General features: G+C 44.7%; 1 protein-coding gene across 3 annotated transcripts in view; it reads right to left on the bottom strand.

The window, feature by feature from the left end:
• Positions 1-21,868, bottom strand: part of rarab (retinoic acid receptor, alpha b) — an 89,183-nt gene that overhangs the window by 37,458 nt on the left and 29,857 nt on the right. The window contains exons 1-2 of one of the 3 annotated variants that reach the window (XM_034295043.1): positions 4,083-4,156; positions 3,425-3,524 (exon numbers count right to left, since the gene is read on the bottom strand). The exons of 1 other annotated variant lie outside the window; for it this stretch is intronic. Coding sequence is in view for 1 of the 2 variants with exons in the window: in XM_034295041.1 (XP_034150932.1) it covers positions 3,425-3,602 (178 nt within the window). In the remaining variant the exon portion in view is untranslated. Of the gene's footprint in view, positions 1-3,424; positions 3,603-4,082; positions 4,157-21,868 lie in introns of those variants that run through there. One more of the 3 variants, XM_034295041.1, reaches the window with a different exon arrangement.

Raw genomic sequence — 21,868 nt, 5'->3', positions numbered from 1 at the left:
GCCAACCCCAAAGCCACAGCAGACCCAGCAGACCGGAACAGAATTTTACGACCCCTTTCCTTTTCTAAGTCCCCGCTTCCTACATTCATGTCTGTTCCATGTTCTCTCTCTCAACCCCCCCCTTCCTCACCCTCCCTCCTTCTCTCACTTCTCCCCCCTGCCATGTCGAGCATGCTCCTGATTCTTCGCACATTTTTCTCCTTGCTTCCATTCTCCCCCTCTCCTCGCTTTTTGGTCTCTTTCCCAGGCCGTCCTTTCCCCCCTTCCATAATGACAATAAAATACCACATGCTCCTCCTTAGTAAGGGCCTCCTTTCTAAAGCACCACGGGAGTTCTGCGATGGCCGTCAGTCTCACAGTAAACACACACACACACACACACACACACACACAGACACACAGACACACACACCCCAAGGAGCCATTAGACCAGGGACAGCTGGAGAGGGACATTCAAGGTGACGTTGTTTCCTCAGTGGATGCCTGTACTCTTAAAGCATGACTGACATACTACCAAACCAGAATTCACTGCATAGGATGCCTGATAGTTAGCACACTGTAAACACAACACAGAAAATCAACTCATCACAAACTTCTCTTCGGCTAATGTCACAGGCCTTGTGCGTTTGGCATGTGGTACAAAGTACAGGGAGGGGAATGTTAGCTAAAGGCGGTGGTGACTGGGCTAGCAGAGACGAGCGGCCCACTGGTATTGAGAAGCCAAGGCACACTTAGTCCAGGAATTGAGGTGGCGGGTTACCAGTTGAAAACTGGGAAAGACGGTGGCCTAGGGGGTTCATAGTCGTTCAGCTTGATGGAGGACATTTCAAACAACCTGTGATGGACGGTACCCCCAGAGTTCCGCGGTGCTGCTATGCCGCGTCAGGCCTGACCGCCGCCTCCGCCCCTACTCCTTCTACCAGGTGTTGTTCACACATTCCTGGAGGATGTTTTGCTTTTGTCCCGTGGAGCGCCTACGTCGCGGTGCGGGTGAAAGTGCCAGAGTTTACACAAGCAGCGAGGCTTTCCTATCAGTACCTGTCGCTGCTTCAAGGGGTCGTGCCAGTAAAAAAAAATGCAGCGACTTATTTCCTGTCCTCCGCTATCGCACAACATCACTCAATTAAATGATAATAGCAGCGACTTGCTTTTTATTTGATTTTTTTACATCGCAACATCCACTCTGCTTCAACGTGACCCACAATGACGTGACCCACAATGACGTGCCAACGACTGGGCGAGGAAAAGCTCAACATAACCCCTCTTCCTGACTGGAGTGCTCCGATGGGAATATCCTGAGGACGGCTGAAGTGAACAGCACTTCACTGAATGGCACTCCACCGCCGGGCCCGAAAAGCCGTCCGTGGCTTTGTGAGTCGCTATCTCCACAGGTTTGTTTTGGCTTAAGATAGATGGCGGCGGGGCGCCCGGCAAACATCCATGAAGGGTGTTTTCCAGTCCTTTCAAATGGGGGGGGGGGGGGGGGGGGGGCTTCCAGCCTTTTCAAAAAAGACTGGCAAAAGCACGGGGCACGATTTTGCAAAGGGCTGGACGCCGGGATGTGTTTGGGGAGTGTTGCCGTGTGCACAAACCACACCATTAGCCATCACACGGTACAATGGGTGTGAGGAAGAGAGAGAGAGAGTGGGGGGGAGGGGGGGGGGGGGCAGGGCCGCTGCGCACCGGGCCTTTATCACAGAGTTAAACATTGCCTGGATCAGAGACGTATTTAAAGACTCCGGGCTGCTTTCCCTGGGTCGTGACAAGAAGGAAACACTGCGTGACAAAATGCTTGGCGTCGGAACAAGAACATGTGCTTCGGTCGGGTAAGGAAGACACCTCTCTGTGTCATTTGTCTGTGGCACAGTCTAACATCCTAACGGCCGGCCCATGTTCTTCTCCCACAGTGACGTTGCCATGGGAGACCTGGAAGCAGGCCTCTGACTTGCCCAACTGACTCAGCTGAAACGGCTCTGGTCAACTGTCCAGGCCAGCGGTGGGGAATGGTTGCCAGAACACCAGACCACAACAGCACTCTACGTGACCATGACAGCAACAACCATTAAAACAGGCCCGAGAAGTGTGAGGATTAGAAAGCGGTGCATGACAACTCACGCCTGCCCAAGGGACATTCTGGATCAAGCCTTTCCCTGACTGTAGATGTTTTACTGTCGGTGACCCCCGTCTTATCGCAGGGTCACCTCCTGACCTCCTTGTGTCTTCCTGACCTTTGTACCCCTTTCAGAGGGGGCATAAATACTTTGGTCAATTGTACCCATCTCCATGAGAAAGGGGAGCTAAGCCATTGAAGAAAACGATCCTTGCAACAGGCTTACACAAGCTTAGCGATGTTGACATGTCCAAACAATCGCTGGAGACACCGTTTCCAGGCAGACTATGACCGAGGAAATGTCACACTTGCACTGTGAGTACACAGACCATGAGTTCTGACCAGGATGGTGTAGTGTTACCACAGAGATGTAGTCATACCGAACTCATTACACATAAGCCTACCATTGACTGATATTCATTCTAAACAATATTAGGCCATTCAACTGGATGTTAGGATGGATAAGGAGTGTATAAAATATTAGGCTATATGCAATTAAGGATTCAAATATTTTTAGCTGTCCTGTTTTTAGATATAACTCTTACTCACAAGACAAACACTTTATCTTGTAGGAAAGACTTACTTAAACATACTATCTAAGTCAGCAAATGCCCCATGTGCATGCGCAAAATGTCAACTCTACTAAAAGCTATACAAATCCGCAATAATTGTTATTCTATTGGGTCATTCTTAGCACAAAAGACAGAAATGTGTTGGCAATGTTCCAAGTTACAGAAGGTCGACTTGTTTTAATCTCATGTAAGAAAGTAGGCTACAGTAGCATGCCTGTAGATTACCATGTCTTTGTAGTTACAAACACACCCGTGGTTTGCAATCAACAACATGGCCACGGTAAGTAAAAAGGCACCTCAATCATGTCATGTTTTCTAAGGCTATTGAAATCCGCTAGAAACTGGTTTATTGCCGTGGTAAACATTGCAACAATGTATTTACAATGTGGCTAATACGTCTGAATGCTGTATGCACTGCGAACATAGATATAATGTAACGAATTCGCTAAGAACACCCCACCACCGTAAACAGCTAAATTTGAATTTTCTACACCATCGACTAAGGTACGTTCGAGCAAAATTGAATAACTCCGGACAGAGAGAACATCTAGCCTTAGGAAGAGCGAAACACTGCCACAACGTGTGGTCTTGCTCTAGTCTACTAATTTCACCTAACAATCCGCAGCGGTATATAGCATGAGTCAAATATGTAAACAATTGATAATATGCATGCAATGGTACATGTTTCTCATCCAGCAATGGTTAGTAGACAACAAAACAAGTAATGTGAAAATCAACATACAGTGGTTTGATCCATTCCAGTGTTGGTTTCGAATGGACGAGCTGAAGGGACGGGGTGCCCCGGACACGAGGCCCTTCTCAGGGATCAGACATCCTCGGTTCTGATGGTAGTAATCCATAGTTAAAAATGGGTTCGGGCTTGTTGTGAGTCCCACCACATCCAAACTTTCGTACATCATGAAAAACCAAAGACAGTCCGAATACTGAATGCGTATTTTCTTTTATGTTCTACTGCTCTTATAAAGAAAGAGAGGGCATCAAAAGCACCGAGGGGAGCGGGAGAGGTCATCACATATCGCGGGGACGGAACGCATTTGTGGATTTCCACCCGAACAGCGTCGTAGCGGTATAACTACTATTTAACAACTTCGACGTTGTTCACCAACTTGTCCGCGAGGAAGAAACGCGACTGAACTGTGTGGTGTTTTACTTCGGGACACAAACGGTAGCAAGAAAATCTGTTGTGACTTGGAAAAATCACTGCAGACAAAAAATAGATTACAAAAAGGCTCCTTTTGAGAATAGCCTATGCCCACGATTCAGTGTAGACCAACTCGAGCGACACGGGGATAAAAGTGGACCACGCTATCCCGTCCGTAGAGCAGACTTACCACTTCAATGCAATACCGTGTACAATACAAGTCCTACAGAAAACTCGCCTGAGTTAGGCTATCGTCCAGCACGCTCCCGACATCGGTGAAGTGTCCACCCAATCTCGTATTTTGAGATATTTCGCCTCACCACCCGAATTCCAACTCGCTCCAAATATGACAACGCCGACGGATAACACGTCCACGGGGTAATATCCTATGTCTTCGACCAACGACGGGCACTAAAATGTTCCATCGTAAGCACTTTAGCGTAAAGATTCACAGAATAGTATATATTTTTTAGAGCATCCTGTTATTTTCGGGCACCAAGTGTTACATTTCTTCAGGGCCGGCGTCCATATCTTTTGAAGGGACCTCTACGCTTCGGTCAGTTTCCAATGGCTATCCGGCCCTGCAATTTTTTTTTTGACGAGTGTCGGCAGCTGCGCATTAGCTCCACCTACACAGCCTCCTTTCCCTACCCCTACCCCTTCCCCCCCCCCCTCTCTCTCTCTCTCTCTCGCGCTCTCTCTCTTATTGGCTTCTGGTATTTGTAATCCTCACAGGTTGTTGTCGTAGAGCGTGGAATTTAATGCAGGTTGACGTGTTTCTCAAGATGACTGGGAGCTGATAACAACGCGAAAAAAAGCCATAATTAGTCAACGACGAAAGCAGCGATGTGTGACATCGACTCAAGTAGGCCAATAGCCCTATAATTACTGTGTCTATTCTAAAAACGCTTCAGAATGTGCTATAAAATCCGAAAAAATGTGTACAGTTATGCCTTCACACAGAACCACTAGTTAATGAAAACAAGTGTAGTGCCTGCTGTTCTGCATTAAAACTCGACGCCTTAAAAAAAATTCCCGAACTTTCCTTTCCTTCCACCTACTGTAAAAGCGTACATTGACTGCTCACCGGTTACGCACACCTTTCACTGTGCAGCTGAACTCTCCATAAACCCAACAAACCAGGCAGAAGCCTCACCTCGCGCTGCCCCACCACGCGCTCACCTTCTCGCTATCCGCCTCAGCAAATTGCAGCTGACTTAACCCCAAAATTCCTCTGTAACCCAACAGACCATCAACCGACAACAAACAAAACATGGAACACCTCTCTATTCCCAAAAATAATGTTTAAAAACATACCCACGTAGAAACACCCCCCCACCCACACACAGACATCTTCTCCCTCCGACGCACAGACACACACATCTTCCCATCTACACCCCCCAACACACACACACACCTTCCTTTGGCCAAGGTTACACACACTCAATAGTAAGGACAGCAATGCACACATAAAAGGCAATGAATAGTCAAGTCGCGGAGCCCCTGTACATCAGTCAACGAGCTAAACCAAGGTTGCTGTCATTGAGTGAAAGATGGCTCCATTCCTAAGTAGAACAATGTGTCAACCTCTTCTTCCCAGGCCCCCACAGATCCCATTTTTGTCCTTGACGTTAAAGCTCTCGGGTATTGATTTTTTCGGCTGTTTAAAATATTAGCTATAAAAGGCCGGGACAAAAGACCACACATCAAATAAATACACATTTCTTAATCGATACGAGGCATTAAATCCAGTATAAGTGACGGCTAAGGTACTAGCCACATAGAATGTTACATTTTTCTGATGGGTTTGTAAGTGAACAGTGGCTGGCAACAAAGTATTTAACATGGACTTCATTTCAAGGGTACAGCACAGAGCATTTTTATTTCAATTAGCCTGATGTCGTTGTTTTTGCTTTAGAACAGTTTGCTCATTGTGGTCTCACATCATGCTTTTGTTCAAGGTCAGTGGACAAACAACAGTAGAATAAACATTGAATGTCTGCGTTGTGTTTCTAAAGGCACTGCTCAGAGCACATTTAACACAGCACCCTTCACTTCTTCACTCTTTCAATCCCACATATCGACAATCTGTGATCTTTGACATATTTGGCTGTTGGCTCACAGGTAACCTCTTAAACCAGGCCTGGCTTGTCACTAGGCCTGGGGAATACCTATAGGATTTTTTAGCAAAGGGGAGGGATTTTTTTATTGTTTTCCAGGAATGTCTCAAAACATGTTAACCCAGTCAAATGCATTGCTTTGGAGGGACTTATACAGGTCCTCACGAGAATAATACGTTCAGTGCAACAGTAGCTAGTCAAGTGAAGATGGCAGCAAAATCGCCAAATAGAACCCCATCGAAATCTGGGGATGTACAGTGGATATAAAATGTCTACACACCCATGTTAAAAGGCCAGGTTTTTGCCAGGTTCTTTGTCTCATTCTTTTACATCACAATAACCTGACATTTTAACAGGGGTGTGTAGACTTTTTATATCCACTGTATGTTGTGTTTGTGGTGAACCATATCAGTCTTTGAGACCTTTTCCTAGGCAAATAGTTGTTATTGTGACCAGACTACACACTTGCTTTAGAAGATTTAAGAAGACCAGTAACGCTGAATGATGGGTTTTCTAAAGCGTATTGGCTCCTGTCACAGTCTTCTGCTTATATATAAAAGAAGTGAGGATGAGGTAGAAAGAATTAGCAGTTTTGGGATGGAAAAAGCTCATTCTAAACTCAGAATGAAAAGGGGTGGCACAGCAGCTCATCCACTAGCTAGTGAAACCACTAAAATCATTGAATTGTACATTTTCAATTTCAAATAATCGCTGACTGTCGGCCATGCTTCATAAATCAAACTTTTACCATAGCCTGTAGGAAGGCACACCAAAACATCTATTTTTTTCAGAAAACAGCATTTCAATTCATTTAAGTAGTATGAAATGAAAATATGCAGTATCTCACAAAAGTGAGTAAACCCCTCACTTTTTTGTAAATATTTGATAATATCTCTTCATGTGACAACACCCTAGAAATGACACTTTGCTACAATGTAAAGTAGTGAGTGTACAGCTTGTATAACAGTGTAAATTGGCTGTCCCCTCAAAATAACTCAACACACAGCCATTAATGTTTAAACCGCTGGCAACAAAAGTGAGTACACCCCTAAGTGAAAATTTCCAAATTAGGCACAATTAGTCATTTTTCCTCCCCGGTGTCATATGACTTGTTAGTGTCTCAGGTGTGTTAAATTTGGTGTCATCGCTCTCACACTCCCTCATACTGGTCACTGGAAGTTCAACATGGCACCTCATGGCAAAGAACTCTCTGAGGATCTGAAAAAAAGAATTGTTGCAACATGTACTGTGACATACTGAGGCAGAGCATGATCCCCTCCCTTCGGAGACTGGGCCGCAGGGCAGTATTCCAACATGGTAACAACCCCAAACACACCTCCAAAACGACCACTGCCTTGCTAAAGAAGCTGAGGTTAAAGGTGATGGACTGGCCATGCATGTCTCCAGAACTAAACCCTTTTGAGCATCTGTGGGTCTTCCTTAAATGGAAGGTGGAGGAGCTCAGGGTCTCTAACATCCACCAGCTCCGTGATGTCATCATGGAGGAGTGGAAAAGGACTCCAGCGGCAACCTGTGAAGCTCTGGTGAACTCCATCCCCAAGAGGGTTAAATGATTGCCTTAATTTCTTGGAGTTCTATGAACTCATTAAGGTCTACAGTGTATGGTGCCAAGCGATTCTGAATGGTGTTGGGATTAGCTGTAAAGGAGAGCCTTATCCCATGGACTGCTATACAAACAAAGTGTTTAGATTTAATCAAGAAAGGATGCAGGGAAAACGAACATATTGGATGTGGCGTTAACATACCTATCTTTGCCATTTGTCCAATAAAGGAAGTATTGAGGTTTGGTATGGATGAGCTAGCTACATTAAACTCCTTGACGTTGGCATGTGAGTCAGGGGTGTCAGAGTGGGAGTGCTGATCTAGGATCAGTTTGGCCTTTTAGATATTAAGTAATGTAATTAACATGTAAAGGAACGATCTGATTCTAGATCAACTGTCCCAGTAAGTTAGCTTTGGAACCCCCACAATGTCCCTTGGTGTTCTACAAAGAAAGGATTGAAACTAAAGCCGTGTTCCTGGCAAATATTTTCTCTTGGTGAATCCGATTTTGAGAAACGCGTGTACACATAAAAAAAAACATTAATCACCCTGTGAAACCTGTGAGGGAAAGCGTTTGGCAGAGAAGGAAGAGGGATTTTCCTGGGCGTAGACAGGAGATAATTCTTGTCCCTGCTGAGAACTAAAACCTCTGAACAGATGCCCACTTTGAGTGATTGACATCGAGCACCTGCATATCAAACCTTTATATTCTGAAAAAGCAATGAGTTGGCAGCCTGGCTGAAGGCAGCTGGAGATTTACGAGAGAAACAGAGCGACCAACGAGGATCTTCCTTCAAGCTGAAGAGAAAACAGTGATGAATGCCAATACATGGGACTTTAATGATTCAAATTAGTAACACAAACGTTCACACTCAGTTTAAATCTGAACCCGCAAATTGGCTTTTGGTTAAGGAGAAGTAGGAAATAACTGCCAATGTTTTCCTGTAGTTCTAATGGCCCATTCCTAAGGAATGTTTTGGGCAACTGTAGTTTCATTGTTAGTATACTGTTAATTGTAGCAATCAAGGAGATATTTAAGATATCCTCTCCTAAACTACTCCACAACCCTCAGATACATTCATAAACCTGATATAATGTGGATTAATGGTGTCCTTGATAAGAGCAATTATCATTCTTTTTTGAAGCACTGGTGGAGCTGCACGAGATGAGGAGGCTGAGATTCCAGAAAGGGATGGGCTTGTATTGGGATAGAGGAGACTGGGGGAAATGTTCATGTGCTGGAGGGTGGTGGGTTTAGAGGTTTATGATGTGGCCAGAGGAAATCCGTGGGAAGACCTGACAGTTACTTCAAAGAAATAAACTATTTATTACCGGCCTCTCCACTTTACTATAGGCCCAGATCCCCTTAAAGCCCTCTCCACTTCACCATAGGCCCTATGCGCATTTTTGAGTTGTCTTACATTGCAGAAAACAGCAAGAAAATTAATTTATGTATTTGTTCTCTGCAAGATAACATATAGACAGCACTGTGGTATCTACTGCTTTTATTGGTTTAAAGATTTGCAAAGCATCACTGATTTACAGGAGGTTACAACACGGACTGTGCAATTTTTCTACCATGGACTTCTCCGGGTTTCATGTTTAGCGAAGCATGGTTTTCAAAAAGGGGTCGAGAAGGCCAGGGACATTATGCTAGTTCCTAACGAGATCAATTGGTTCGTAGGTGACGAAAAACAAAATGGCGGTGTCATTAGTGCTTGGTCCACTGTGCCACAGTAGTTACCTCCATCTCCTTCGCAAAATTGATGTCGTGCTACCTGGCTCTCTGCTGGAGCACGCACACACACACACACGAAGGGGAGCACAGTGACACCAGCTCATTAGTGTTAGCCTGACCACAAACTAAACAAATTGATAGCCACAGGAAGAAGGTTGCCCAGTAACCTGTTTCACACACAAGGCAGTCCACAGGGTGACATGGTTGTCACGTCCATTAACATCACACAGACTTCCCAAACTAGCAGAGAAGAGAGGGGTGAAAAAAGGACCTTCCTGTGTCCTTGCGCAGACTGCAGCAAATTGTTTACAGCTCTTCGTGGTTATACGGGACATGGAGCTTTCTCCCCAAACCTATAGGGAAATGAACAGCTGGTTGATGACACCATGTGGTTTATGGCACTGCTTTATCAGAGTTCGCCTCATGGCATATATATTGGGCTATGTGAGAAGGAATACTTCAGGGCTGGTGACACAGCTACACTGCTGTATAAGGCACTTTTTACACTACGAGAGAATTATCTAGATCAGTGTTTCCCAATCCTGGTCCTTGGGACTCAAAGGGGTGCATGTTTTTGTTTTTGCCCAGGAACTCACACACCTGATTCAAATGTTACCCTGCCACTTGCACACTTGATTGACATAATCAACCTATCAACAAGTCTTTAATTTGAATCAGGTTTGACGTCTAGTTCTACTTTACAGAATCAGATTTTTTGGGGGGAGGGAAGTGACTAAAACATCTCACATTTGCATTGACACAATTCTACTATCACCTCCGATAGCACCTGTTTGACAGAGAGCACCGTGTTTATTTGTCAGTGAGTTTATACGCCTTCCAGGACAGTGGTCAGGCCAGAGAATGCAAAAATATGTTTTGCCTTATGCCGCAGCAAGACTTAACTCGTTGTCAGTATGGAAAGAAAATAGTTTTAGCATTTCATTGTAACATTATTTAAAATGAATCGAGTTCTGTAAAACAAGGCTATAAAAAGCAAAAAGGCTATAAGAAAGAATGGGAGAAAATGCCTTAATCATTTTTAAATATTGTGTGTACACATCAAAATGCTATAATTCCTGATAAAATTTAAAACCAAAAATTCTATTTTCAAAAATACATTTAAATAAATTAATCTTTTATGAGTACGGTGGTTGGATTGAATTAAGTAAATTAGGTTGAGCTAATCTTACCACCTCTTCCCGGTATCTATTCAGCAAAACACATCTGAGTGAAAACAAGAGCCTTTCGCCGCAAGTGAGTGGCGCAATGACATCTCCATGTGTGTACTCTAGCTAGGCCCAGGGTAATGGGGATGGCTTGGGTTAGCTGTTAGCATATGGCGTGGATTAGCTACTGTTAGCAGCTGCCTGGCTCTTCCAGATGTGGGGTGACTATATGCAGCTCTACTGAGCAAACACTGCAGGCTTGGTTTGGGGCGGAGTAGCATGCACACAAACACACACACACACACAGGGTCTGAGCTTGCGAAAGCCAGTCTCATTATCTCCTTAATGGGCCCAAGGCAGTCACAGAGAGGCAGGGGGACGTGGGGAAGGGGCCAGAGCTGTCTGGTAATCTTAGCGTCTGTACGTGTTTGTTTTTGTTTTGACACACTTTTATGCTCGACTGGTTTACTGGAGGGCACGAAGGTCAGGGTGTGAACTTTAAAAGACTATAGGTCATGGTCTCGATCTGAGGGATCCTGCAACCTTGATCCTACAGGGCTTGAAGAAACACGTAAACTACCCGGGATATCTCTCCAAATGGATGGATTTTTGTCACTTTTGTTGCCAGCGGTCAATGTCTGTGTGTTGTCTTATTTTGAGGGGACAGCAAATTTACACTGTTATACAAGCTGTACACTCACTACTATACATTGTAGCAGAATTTTTTTTGATACACTGTCGATTTTGCAGGTTACACTTACAAAGCATGTAGAGGTCGGTAATTTTTATCATGGCTACTCTTCAACTGTGAGAGACGGAATCTAAAACAAAAATCCAGAAAATTACATTGATCACATGATTTTTAAATAATAAATGTGCATTAAATTGCATGACATAAGTATTTGATACATCCCCAAAGAATGTTGTTTCCACCTCCATGCTTCACGGTTGGGATGGTGTTCTTGGGGTTGTACTCATCCTTCTTCTTCCTCCAAACACGGCAAGTGGAGTTTAGACCAAAAAGCTCTATTTTTGTCTCATCAGACCACATGACCTTCTCCCATTCCTCCTCTGGATCATCTAGATTGTCATTGGCAAACTTCAGACAGGTCTGGACATCCGTTGGCTTGGGCAGGGGGACCTTATGTGCGCTGCAGGATTTTAATCCATGATGGCATAGTGTGTTACTAATGGTTTTCTTTGAGACTGTGGTCCCAGCTCTCTTCAGGTCATTGACCAGGTCCTGCCGTGTAGTTCTGGGCTGATCCCTCACCTTCCTCATGATCACCGATTTTCTAATAATTGCGCCAACAGTTGTTGCCTTCTCACCAAGCTGCTTGCCTATTGTTCTGTAGCCCATCCCAGCCGTGTGCAGTTCTACAATTTTATCCCTGATGTCCTTACACAGCTCTCTGGTCTTGGCCATTGTGGAGAGGTTGGAGTCTGTTTGATTGAGTGTGTGGACAGATGTCTTTTATACAGGTAACAAGCTCAAACAGATGCTGTTAATACAGGTAATTAGTGGAGAACAGGAGGGCTTCTTAAAGAAAAACAAACAGGTCTGTGAGTGCCAGAATACTTACTGGTTGGTAGGTGATCAAATACTAATGTCCTGCAATTAAATGCACATTTATTATTTAAAAATCATGTGATCAATGTAATTTTCTGGATTTTTGTTTTATATTCCGTCTCTGACAGTTGAAGTGTACCTATGATAAAAATCACAGACCTCTACATGCTTTGTAAGTAGGAAAACCTGCAAAATCTGCAGTGTATCAAATACTTGTTCTTCCCACTGTACACATACACACACATACATAAAGCATAAAAGTTTGATGTTTTGATGTAAAGTGTTCTTACAAGAAATTGAAGAAATGGGGGGGAAATGAAGTTTACATTTGTCTTATTTTCCTCTTACTTTATTCATGTCAACAAATGCTCCCATGCCAATAAAACCCATTGAACATCCACAGACAGTGTGAGACAGTGTGAGACAGTGTGAGACAGTGTGAGACAGTGTGAAATAGAGACATGGATAGAAAGATGGAGAGTTGGGTAGAGATAGGAAGAGATAGGGAGAAATAGAGAGAGGGATAGAATTCAAGAGAGATGTCAGATATGCAGGGATGTAGGGTTTGACAGAGACAGAGTTATGGGGAGAAAGGAGGAAGGAAATGGGGGGGGAGAGACTTGGAGAGAGGGAGGGATCGAGAGAGAGATGAGAGATATGAATGAGAGGTGGAGGGAGGGGGATGGAGTGTGGGAGGGAGGGAGGAACGTAGCAACAGAGAGACAGAGAGGGGGAAAAGTAATGGATTACAGTATGGATGGACAGCACCATGTGCCCCAAGGTCATGACATCCCAATGACCTGCTGACCCCAGATCCCAGATGCATCCTCCCTGACGCCCAGACCGTCTGACCACACCCTTCTGTGTGTGTGTTTGTTACAAAGTACACGCCAGTGGCTGTGTATTTAATGTGTGTGTTGTAAGTTTGCCAGCGCACTGGTGTCTGCCTGCCTAATGCACTGTAATGGCACATTACACACACACACACACACACACACATACATATAGACCAGCTCTTTATAAATGATCACCTCCTGCGTGCAGCGTTATGGATGCCATGCTTTTTCACTTGTAATGGGCCTGGCGAACGATCTGGAAATGTTGAAATGTGCCGAGCCAGTTCAAACGGTAATGGGACATGCGAAATCCCCAGCTTAGCAAGCAGGCGGAGGAACAAAAGTCTAGTAGAGCTGCAGCCTACTGGCCTCTGAACATGACAAATGCTGCACGGGACTGGTGCTGGGACCAGGGGAACCCAAACACCGCTCAACCCAATGACACAGAATCATCCAGAGATACTACTGGGGGTTGGGGAGGGGGTGCGTGGATGGTGGGTGGCTGTGGAGGACATCACCATTTCAAAGCTGGGGGGTGGACATCTTGTTCACCTCCCCATTTCCCTTTCCCTCTGTACCTCTCCCTCCTGTTTCTGACCCCCCCACCCCACCCCCCCCCGGGGCCCTGCTGGACAATCCACCACCCTGGATGGAAATGACCCCCATCATCATAATCTCCTGCTGTCCGTGGAGAGGAGGGGGAGGCCGGAGGCGAGACAGACCACAGGGGGAACGCGGGGCGAGAAAAGAGAGAAAAATCAAGTGAGCAAGACAGAGGGAAAGGGGAAGAAGGGATGCACATTGGAGAGCGGAAGACTCCAGTGGGGGGAACCACCGCCCTGACCTCCAGCCCTACAGACATACAGCGCACTGGGCCAACTGCCGGGGGAATGAAAGGACCGGTGGGAAGGCTTTGTGAATGGGACCCTGGGCAGTATGTTTCTGTTGTATCAGTCATCATGACACCCAGGCGGAAGTCCACTCCACGGTACATCAGACGACCCTGCAGACCTCTGAGGGCATTATGGTACATGAACATCAGTTAGGACAGAAAACTACAGTCGCAGGCCCACACAATGTCAGGTGGCCAGAGGCTTCATGTTGCTGGAGACACTCTTTTTAAGCCAGTCGAAGAGATGGAACCGGGAATCAAAGTAAGGTCATGCAGGAGTTGAACTCACTATCCAGCCGCTGCAACCGCCGCCGTCTACCAAGTGAGTTGCAGAGGACCAAGTCGGTAAACGCCAAACGCGGATAAAAGACTACGACGCGACCCACAGTGTAAATACATTCACCTCTGTATCTCCCAGGCCAGAGCAGTGGGTCAATCGAGGACGATGGCCAGGGGACACGGAGGTCATCCTCTATGAAAGGACATCAACTACCCATAACGGCCCTGATCTCTGTCAACAGAGTCAGTGGGGGCTCTGGGCCCGGAGCCCCAGGGCTCATCTGGGGAACAAAGCCCAGGCCGGCGGAGCACAGCCAGGGCGAGAGAGGTAGCAGCAGGATGGGTTAATCCTTCAGAGCCATGCATATCAATGGGAGTCGGGCTCCTTGGCTAGCGACCCCGCGATTACCATTCAGAGACGGAGGGTATTATCGTATTGATTCTCAATGAGCTCCCGTTGTTCATGGGAGTACGCCCACGCACGCACGCACGTGCCAGCAGACAGATAACTGAAACTCCAATGCCCGTCTCCTTTTTGCGTGTTGTTCTTCTTGAAAGTTTTTAAACCCTAAACATGAGCCTGGTCTCTGATGTCATAATGGGCTGGTCACACTGTTATGTCGGGGAGGGGGTGGAAAGTGGGCTCTGTGAGGCCGGGGGCCACTTTAGGGACTGTAATGAGCCCCCCCCCCCCCCTCGCCTGCATCACTTCCCTTGATTACATTACAATAGAAGAGCACAGGGGTCATTCCTCATATCCCACAATGCATTTGAGTGTGTGAGGTGGGGGTGTTGGAAGTGGGGGTTAGTGATAAGGTGAGGATAGTGTGATTGAAAGGTCACGGGGTTTAATCACTATCTCGGGGGGGGGGGGGGGGTACACTTGAGACAGTATCTTAGATAACAAACTACCTCAATGAAGTAACAAGTAAAATTAAATTAGCAGCTGGGATAATGGTTCAAGCAGCAGCTGGTGGAGCACAAATAGACAACGGGTTCAATTCCCCGGACCACCTTTTTGTAACGTCTGCATGCAAGATTGCAAGTCACTTTGGAGAAACTGGTTGAGGTAGTAGTAGTTGTAGTGGTTGTGGTGGCAGTAGTAGTGGTAGTAGTAGTACTGGTTGAGGTAGTAGTAGTTGTAGTGGTTGTGGTGGTAATAGTAGTTGTAGTAATAGTAGTAGTAGTGGTTGTGGTGGTAGTATTAAGTTTCAAAATACTAATGAAATAAAGCAACAATATACATAACACTTTAAATAGCAGCTATTTATAAAAGAGTACCGTAAACTAGCAGCAATCTGGGTAGTATTATTGAACATTTAGAGATGGCAAGTATGGCAGTAATATACATAACAGTTTAAACTAGCAGCAATTGATAGAGTTATTTAAATATTAGATACATGAGTGCAATAAGCTTATGAATGGTGGCATAGCACACTACAGTGAGAATTAAGAAGAAAATGTACACCCAGCTTTAAATATATCACAAGGATAATGCGATCATATACATCACACTGTGCATAGCAGCAGTTTAAAAAGAGTACTGTAGATTAGCAGCAATATTGGTAGAAGTATTGAATATTGTAGAAAAAGGCAAGCATGGTAGTAATATACACTGAAAAAGAAAATGTGAACTAGCATCAATTTTAAATATTCTAATGTCCATTAAAGTACCTGAAAGGGCATCAGAGCATCTAGAATGTTTGTGTGTGATCATTATGATCATGGGTCAGCGTTACTAATTGAGGAGTGTTATGGCCTGGGTGAAAAAAACAGTTTTTTAGTCAATGAAGTGCATGCTCCAATGCTCCGGTAGCATCTACCAGACGGCAGCAGTGTGAACAGACCATAGCCTGGGTGCATTCCACAAGCTTGTGTATGGTAGATGCCTTGCACGGCGGGAGGATGGCAGCCGATGATGTGCTTCGCAGACTTTACCACTCTCTGTAGGGACTTGCGGTCAGCAGTGGAGCAGCTGCCGTACCAGGCAGTAATGCAGCCTGAGTGCAGCCTCTCAATGGTTCACCTGTAGAAGTTGGTGCTGGTAGTAGTAGTAGTACTGGTTGTGGTGGTAGTATTAGTAGTGGTAGTAATAGTAGAAGTGTTGGTAGTAGCAACAGAATAAAGGAGAGGGTAGGGAAGATAGATGTAGTATTTAGTACCAGTGAACCAGTATATCAAACAAAGGAACAGCAGCGTAGAACCCCCTATTATCAGTATATCCAACAGCATTTTTGAAATATATCTTATACAGAGTAATTATTTGATGAAGTCATCAAAGTTTTGCGATTGTTAGTGGCATAAAATTGTTAGCTAGCATCTCATGAATTAGCATTTCTGAAATGTCAGTGGTGGTAGCAGTAGTGGTGGTAGAAGTAGTGGTGGTAGAAGTAGTAGTACTAATGGTAGTAGCAGTAGTGATAGAAGCAGTGGTAGTAGTAGTAGTGGTGGTGGTAGAAGTAGTAGTGGTGTTAGAAGTAGTAGTGGTGGTAGAAGTAATAGTAATAATGGTAGTTGCAATAGTGATATCAGTAGTGATAGCAGCAGTGGTGGTGGTGGTAGTAGTAGTAATGGTGGTAGTAATAGTGGTGGTAGTAGTAGTAGTGGTGGTAGTAGTAGTAGTAGTGGTAGTAGTAGTGGTGGTGGTAGTAGTAGTAGTGGTGGTAGTAGTAATGGTGGTAGTAATAGAGGTGGTAGTAGTAATAGTGGTGGTAGTAGTAATAGTGGTGGTAGTAGTAGTAGTAGTGGTAGTAGTAGTGGTGGTAGTAGTAGTAGTAGTGGTGGTCGTAGTAGTATATTACCAGCAGAGGAAAAGAGAGGGGAGTCAACTGTCTAATCTATAATGGCTTACTAGTGATCTGTCTGTGTTGGTGGACCCTGACACATTCACCAGCTGGATGATGTTTAACTAGGCCATCTGGAACAGAACCCAACCTCCCAACCTCCCACCCTAGCCCCTCCCCCTCTCTTTCTCCTCATACACATCTGGGCCTGCCCCTTGCAGCTCCTCACTTTCTCCCACCTCACCCCGGCTCAAAGTTTCAACAACAGCCTTTTGTCTACATCAACGGCCCCCAACGCAGGCCCGCATACCTCCGCCACTCTCCTCCGGTCGACTACGCTTCAGCATCACGTGGTTTGGGCAGAACAACGCTACCCTGCTACCTCTGGCGGCCAATATTGCTTCCTCACGCTCTCTATTACCCCATCTCTCGTTCATTATCTCCTTCCCGGTCTGACAATCTCTGTCACTCATGTTAATGTGCTTCATTGGAAAACATGTGTTTACATTCCCGAAAGGATAACATTTAAATGAGAAATAACCAGACTAAACACAAAAGTTTCAAAAGGACAAATTCAATGCAAATGCTATACTATTATCTACGTCCTGTGCAAATATTAAAGTATGAGTGACGAGATAAAAAGACAATTTTTTTGTTCTAATTACTTAAATTCTTTGTGCTCCGTTGGTAGCTGTTTTCTCGTGGCAACGCGTCACAAATCCAAATGCTGTGATTACACCTTAAGGTATTTCGTCAGATGAGGGAGTTGATCAGTGTTTGATTTCCAATTTTCTCTCACCCACTGTCTTTCTCTCTCTCCCTCACCCACTGTCTTTCTCTCTCTCCCTCTCTTACTCACCCACTGTCTTTCTCTCCCTCTCTTACTAACCCAGTCTTTCTCTCTCTCCCTCTCTCCCTCACCCACTGTCTTTCTCTCTCTCCCTCTCTCCCTCACCCACTGTCTTTATCTCTCTTTTTTTCCTTTTGTTGTCCCTCCTATCTCTGTCACTCCATGTCTCATTCTTTTCTCTCATTCTCTTATTTGTTCTCTCAATTTCTCCACTTTCTCCCTCAATCCCCACCTCCTCCCTCCCACTGGTCCATTATTTCAATCCCAAACACCAAGTCAGCTGGTTTAACACAATACCTCACACGCAGTTGAAGTCTACTATCTCTTAATATCAAGTCCCTGTGTGTTGAATAGCTAATGATAAGGTGGGAAGATTGAAAACAGTGATCTGAAACAGTTTTCAAATAGGATGTGTGGGATATGTTTCTTGAAAAATAATGTTTGGCAGTGTTTCAAACACCTATTTTATCTCGGGATTCAACTTTTTTGAAGCACTGCTTTATTCAGCAATGAACACCAGATGTTCAACTCTTGTTATGATCCGTGTAACCTTTTGGTTGGACTCAACAGACACCACACACTATCATTTCAGTTACTTAAAATTTTTTCAGCTCAGTGAATTTATAAATACTTACCAAATCTAGTATTACATTTTTACTTTTATGCTGAACAAATGGTTACAGCCCTGAAAATGTTTCAGACTTCTTTCACAGATAAAGAAAAGGCACCAAGAAATGTGGCGGGAAAGTGAAACTCAAGGAAAGTCTTATTGGTCTGAGAAGGGATGTGACATTCCACACTAAAGATTTCCAGCAGAGAGATTTGGTAGAAAAAGCATGGAGTGGGCTCATAGCCAAAAGGACTAATTTAATTCGACAGAGCAGTAGAACATGTGTGTGTACTGAGAGATTTAGCAGGGCTGGATGGGGAATCCCCACAGCACATGGCATCCTGCCGGTTTCTGTTGCACACACACACACAGTCGCCACTCCGGCGGGACCCTTCAGAACAGCAAAGCAGCTGCATACCAGGGAGGAGAAGTGTGTGTGTGTGTATGCGTGCACGTTAGTGTGCATGTGAGTGTTCAGGACAGGAACAAATACAGTGACCCCCGGTCCACTTCGCTCACTCCCCGTCGGGTCGGTTCCCGCTAGTAGAGACGGCATAATCGGTCTTCCATACACTTCCTCCTCCTCAGCAGGCAAACAACCGAGAAACCCCCTGAATCAGGGATGTCGCCCTTTGTCTGCCATGTTCCCACCCCTACCCGTGTGTGGCTAGGACACTTCAAAAGCCTCTCTCAAAAAAGCCAAATCTGTAGCATTGCAAGGGAACGACTCTGAACATTGGAGAGGTGCGCACCAGAACCAGCACACCCGGAGAAGACTGAGCCTGCAGGCAATCTACCATCCACCCCCCGTCGTCAATTTTGCAGACATAGAATCGGCTTTACAGGCTAAGTACATTCACACGCATTCTACTTAGTGTGACGGTAACAGGTACTAGACCTTGTGGTGACAGGCTTCATGCTGCACGTTTTTGGACCCCTGGGCTCTGTGAGTACACCCATTCCCGGGTGTGTTAGGACATGGACAGACATATGATGGAGGATGCACCTCTATAACCCGGCCCGCAGGGAGCAGCAACCGAGTCAATGTGCTGAGCAAAGCCTTGCTAACGTTTTGTTATTTTAGTCCGTACGTTTTTTGTTTTTTTTTTGTATCTGCTTGGACTGGCCAACTACGACGTCAGGGTAGAGCGGGCCCGGTGTCTAAGTTATCTGCTGGGTCCACCAACTAGTCACATGGGCACGTTGCCCAGTCGTTATCCCATCCCGATAACACGGTCTCTGATTGGTGAGCCAGTGTGTGCTAAGGTCCTGGACAGCATTGTCGCTGTATGAATGTTCACAGGGACACTGGAACGTGAGCTATATCCGATCACAGGATCATGTCACAGCTGCGTACTGATTACTGCACATGCCAACAGGCTGTTTTCAGAGATGTAAACTTTCCCATTTTTCCAAACATTTCCAGTTGGGGGCAAGCCCAGTGATGTCACTCATATAAAGTGAAATGTCCTTAACCCGACAACTGTTGTTGCAGAGCATTTTTATTCCACTGTGGGCTCTGTAAATTAGCATAAGTGTCCATGTGTGTCATTAACAGTAGCAATTCAGACAGCAAGAAACCTAACAGAAAGTCATTATAGACACTATGGGAAGCTATGTTTTTTTTCTCCAATCAACATACCGTAGCTGGCTAATTTTATACCCTGTTGGACATTGACTGATGGACCATGTCAACCTGGCAAGCTAATGACAGAACACATCCCTTTTGAGTAGTTAACAGCTGGTAGCTTTCAGTAGATAACAAGTAGCTTTTTGGCAATGTCTGAAAATGTTCTGAATTTCTGGCAAGCTATGCCTGTACTGTAATTGTGATGGCAGTAAATTATCAGACAGACTTCTGTACCAAGACAAGTTTAGACACAAACTACAGGCTACTTTCAGATGTCAAGCCCTTTCCAGAAAGCCTCCTCTGATGAAGGAAGCAAAATAACACAAGGCTGGCTGTTTATATATACCTCCTGCTGAATGGTCATGCTACCCTCAGGTAATTACATGATCTTAGCTAATTACTGTAAATTACATGACGTTAGCTAATTACCCATACATTATATTGCAATTACTGTGATGGCAAAATAAAAAATAAATCAGTTACAGTGTAACTGCGACAGAGCTAAATGTGGGCAACCGCTGTGGGTAGAACAAACATAAATGAGTAGTTCTGATGTGCTCTATATTGTGTGGTGGAGAGGTGATATCAGTGGCGACATGTATTTGAATGTTCCTCACAGCACAGCATTCTGCTTTCACTGTCCGCAGTGGAATCGGTGGTCTCCCTGACCTCCAGGGAAGAAACCGAACGTTGTGCACCCTACTGTGATATAGAGACCAACATACATACACAGGCTGACGGGACACACGTGCACACACGGTGGAGATATCTGATAGAAATAAATTACTTTCAAAATATGCAGGCAATTACTGTGTTTTTGTAAACCTACAGTACATACTGTATCCTGTCCAAAGAAACCCTGACAAAACCAATATTAGGTCAGAGGCACCTCTTCATACAGACAAGCACAATCGTGTCCCGGAGTGATCAGACGATTGTAGCCGGTGACATTATAATGAGCCATCTACAGACAAAACACTGGGCCAGAGCAGCTGATCTAAGCAAGAAATATCCACAAACCACAGGTGTATTTCACCTTGTTCTCCATCTCTCCTTCTCTTCCTCTGTTCTATTCTGAGTTTTACTCTTTGAAATTATCACACAGGGAAAACTAACAAGAAAGATTTCCAGATATGTCATAGAAGCTGCTTAAGGTTGTAGTTCATTTAAGGTTGTAGTTCATTTAATATCAAGCCCGATGTGAAGATTATATATTATGTAGTTCATGTTTATGTGGCAGGTAACCTAGCAGAGATTATCGCCCCTGTAAGTGAAAGGATGCAGGATCGAAAGCCAGCAAACTGAAAAATCTGTCGTTCTGCCACGAGCAACACAGTTAAACCACATTGCCCTAGTAAGTGAATGTAAATAAGAGCCTATTCAACTATACTAAAAAATATAAACTTAAAAGTACTAAGGCAACTTACTTTACAGCTTTTTTGAGTCCTGTCAACTTTTGGGCCATAGGTTTGACGAATCTGGACTACGGAGTCAAGCCCTCACCATTCACATTACTACGCTCATCTTATGGGCTTTTCAGTTAATGAAACATATATATTTACATTTTAATTGTTGAATAAACAAAAAATTTCAATGTATTAATTAAGTAATGTTAAGCTCCTCAAGGTAGGCTAATGCATTAAGATCCTCAAGTGGTGTATGAATTTATATAAATTCACAAGAATTAAAAAAAAGTCACGTTGATGCATTTATCCATAACCACTAACTTATACATGTATGTTTATGGAGCTGTAAGTCCTGGCAATATAAAAATATTAGTACTTACAGTGTAAACATTCAGGTGATCACATATGGTCAGATGAAACCAAATCCCCAACTGACCCCTAACTTACATCCTCAGTCGTGAACTGACCCATAAGTTACTATCCTAAATCACCAACTGACCCATAAGTTACCATCCTAAATCACCAACTGACCCATAAGTTACCATCCTAAATCACCAACTGACCCGTAAGTTACCATCCTA

Source organism: Esox lucius, chromosome 11, assembly GCF_011004845.1.
Source record: "Esox lucius isolate fEsoLuc1 chromosome 11, fEsoLuc1.pri, whole genome shotgun sequence".
Lineage (NCBI taxonomy): Eukaryota > Metazoa > Chordata > Actinopteri > Esociformes > Esocidae > Esox > Esox lucius.
The sequence above is the reverse complement of the archived record's forward strand: the minus strand, read 5'-3'. Positions and strand labels throughout refer to the sequence as shown.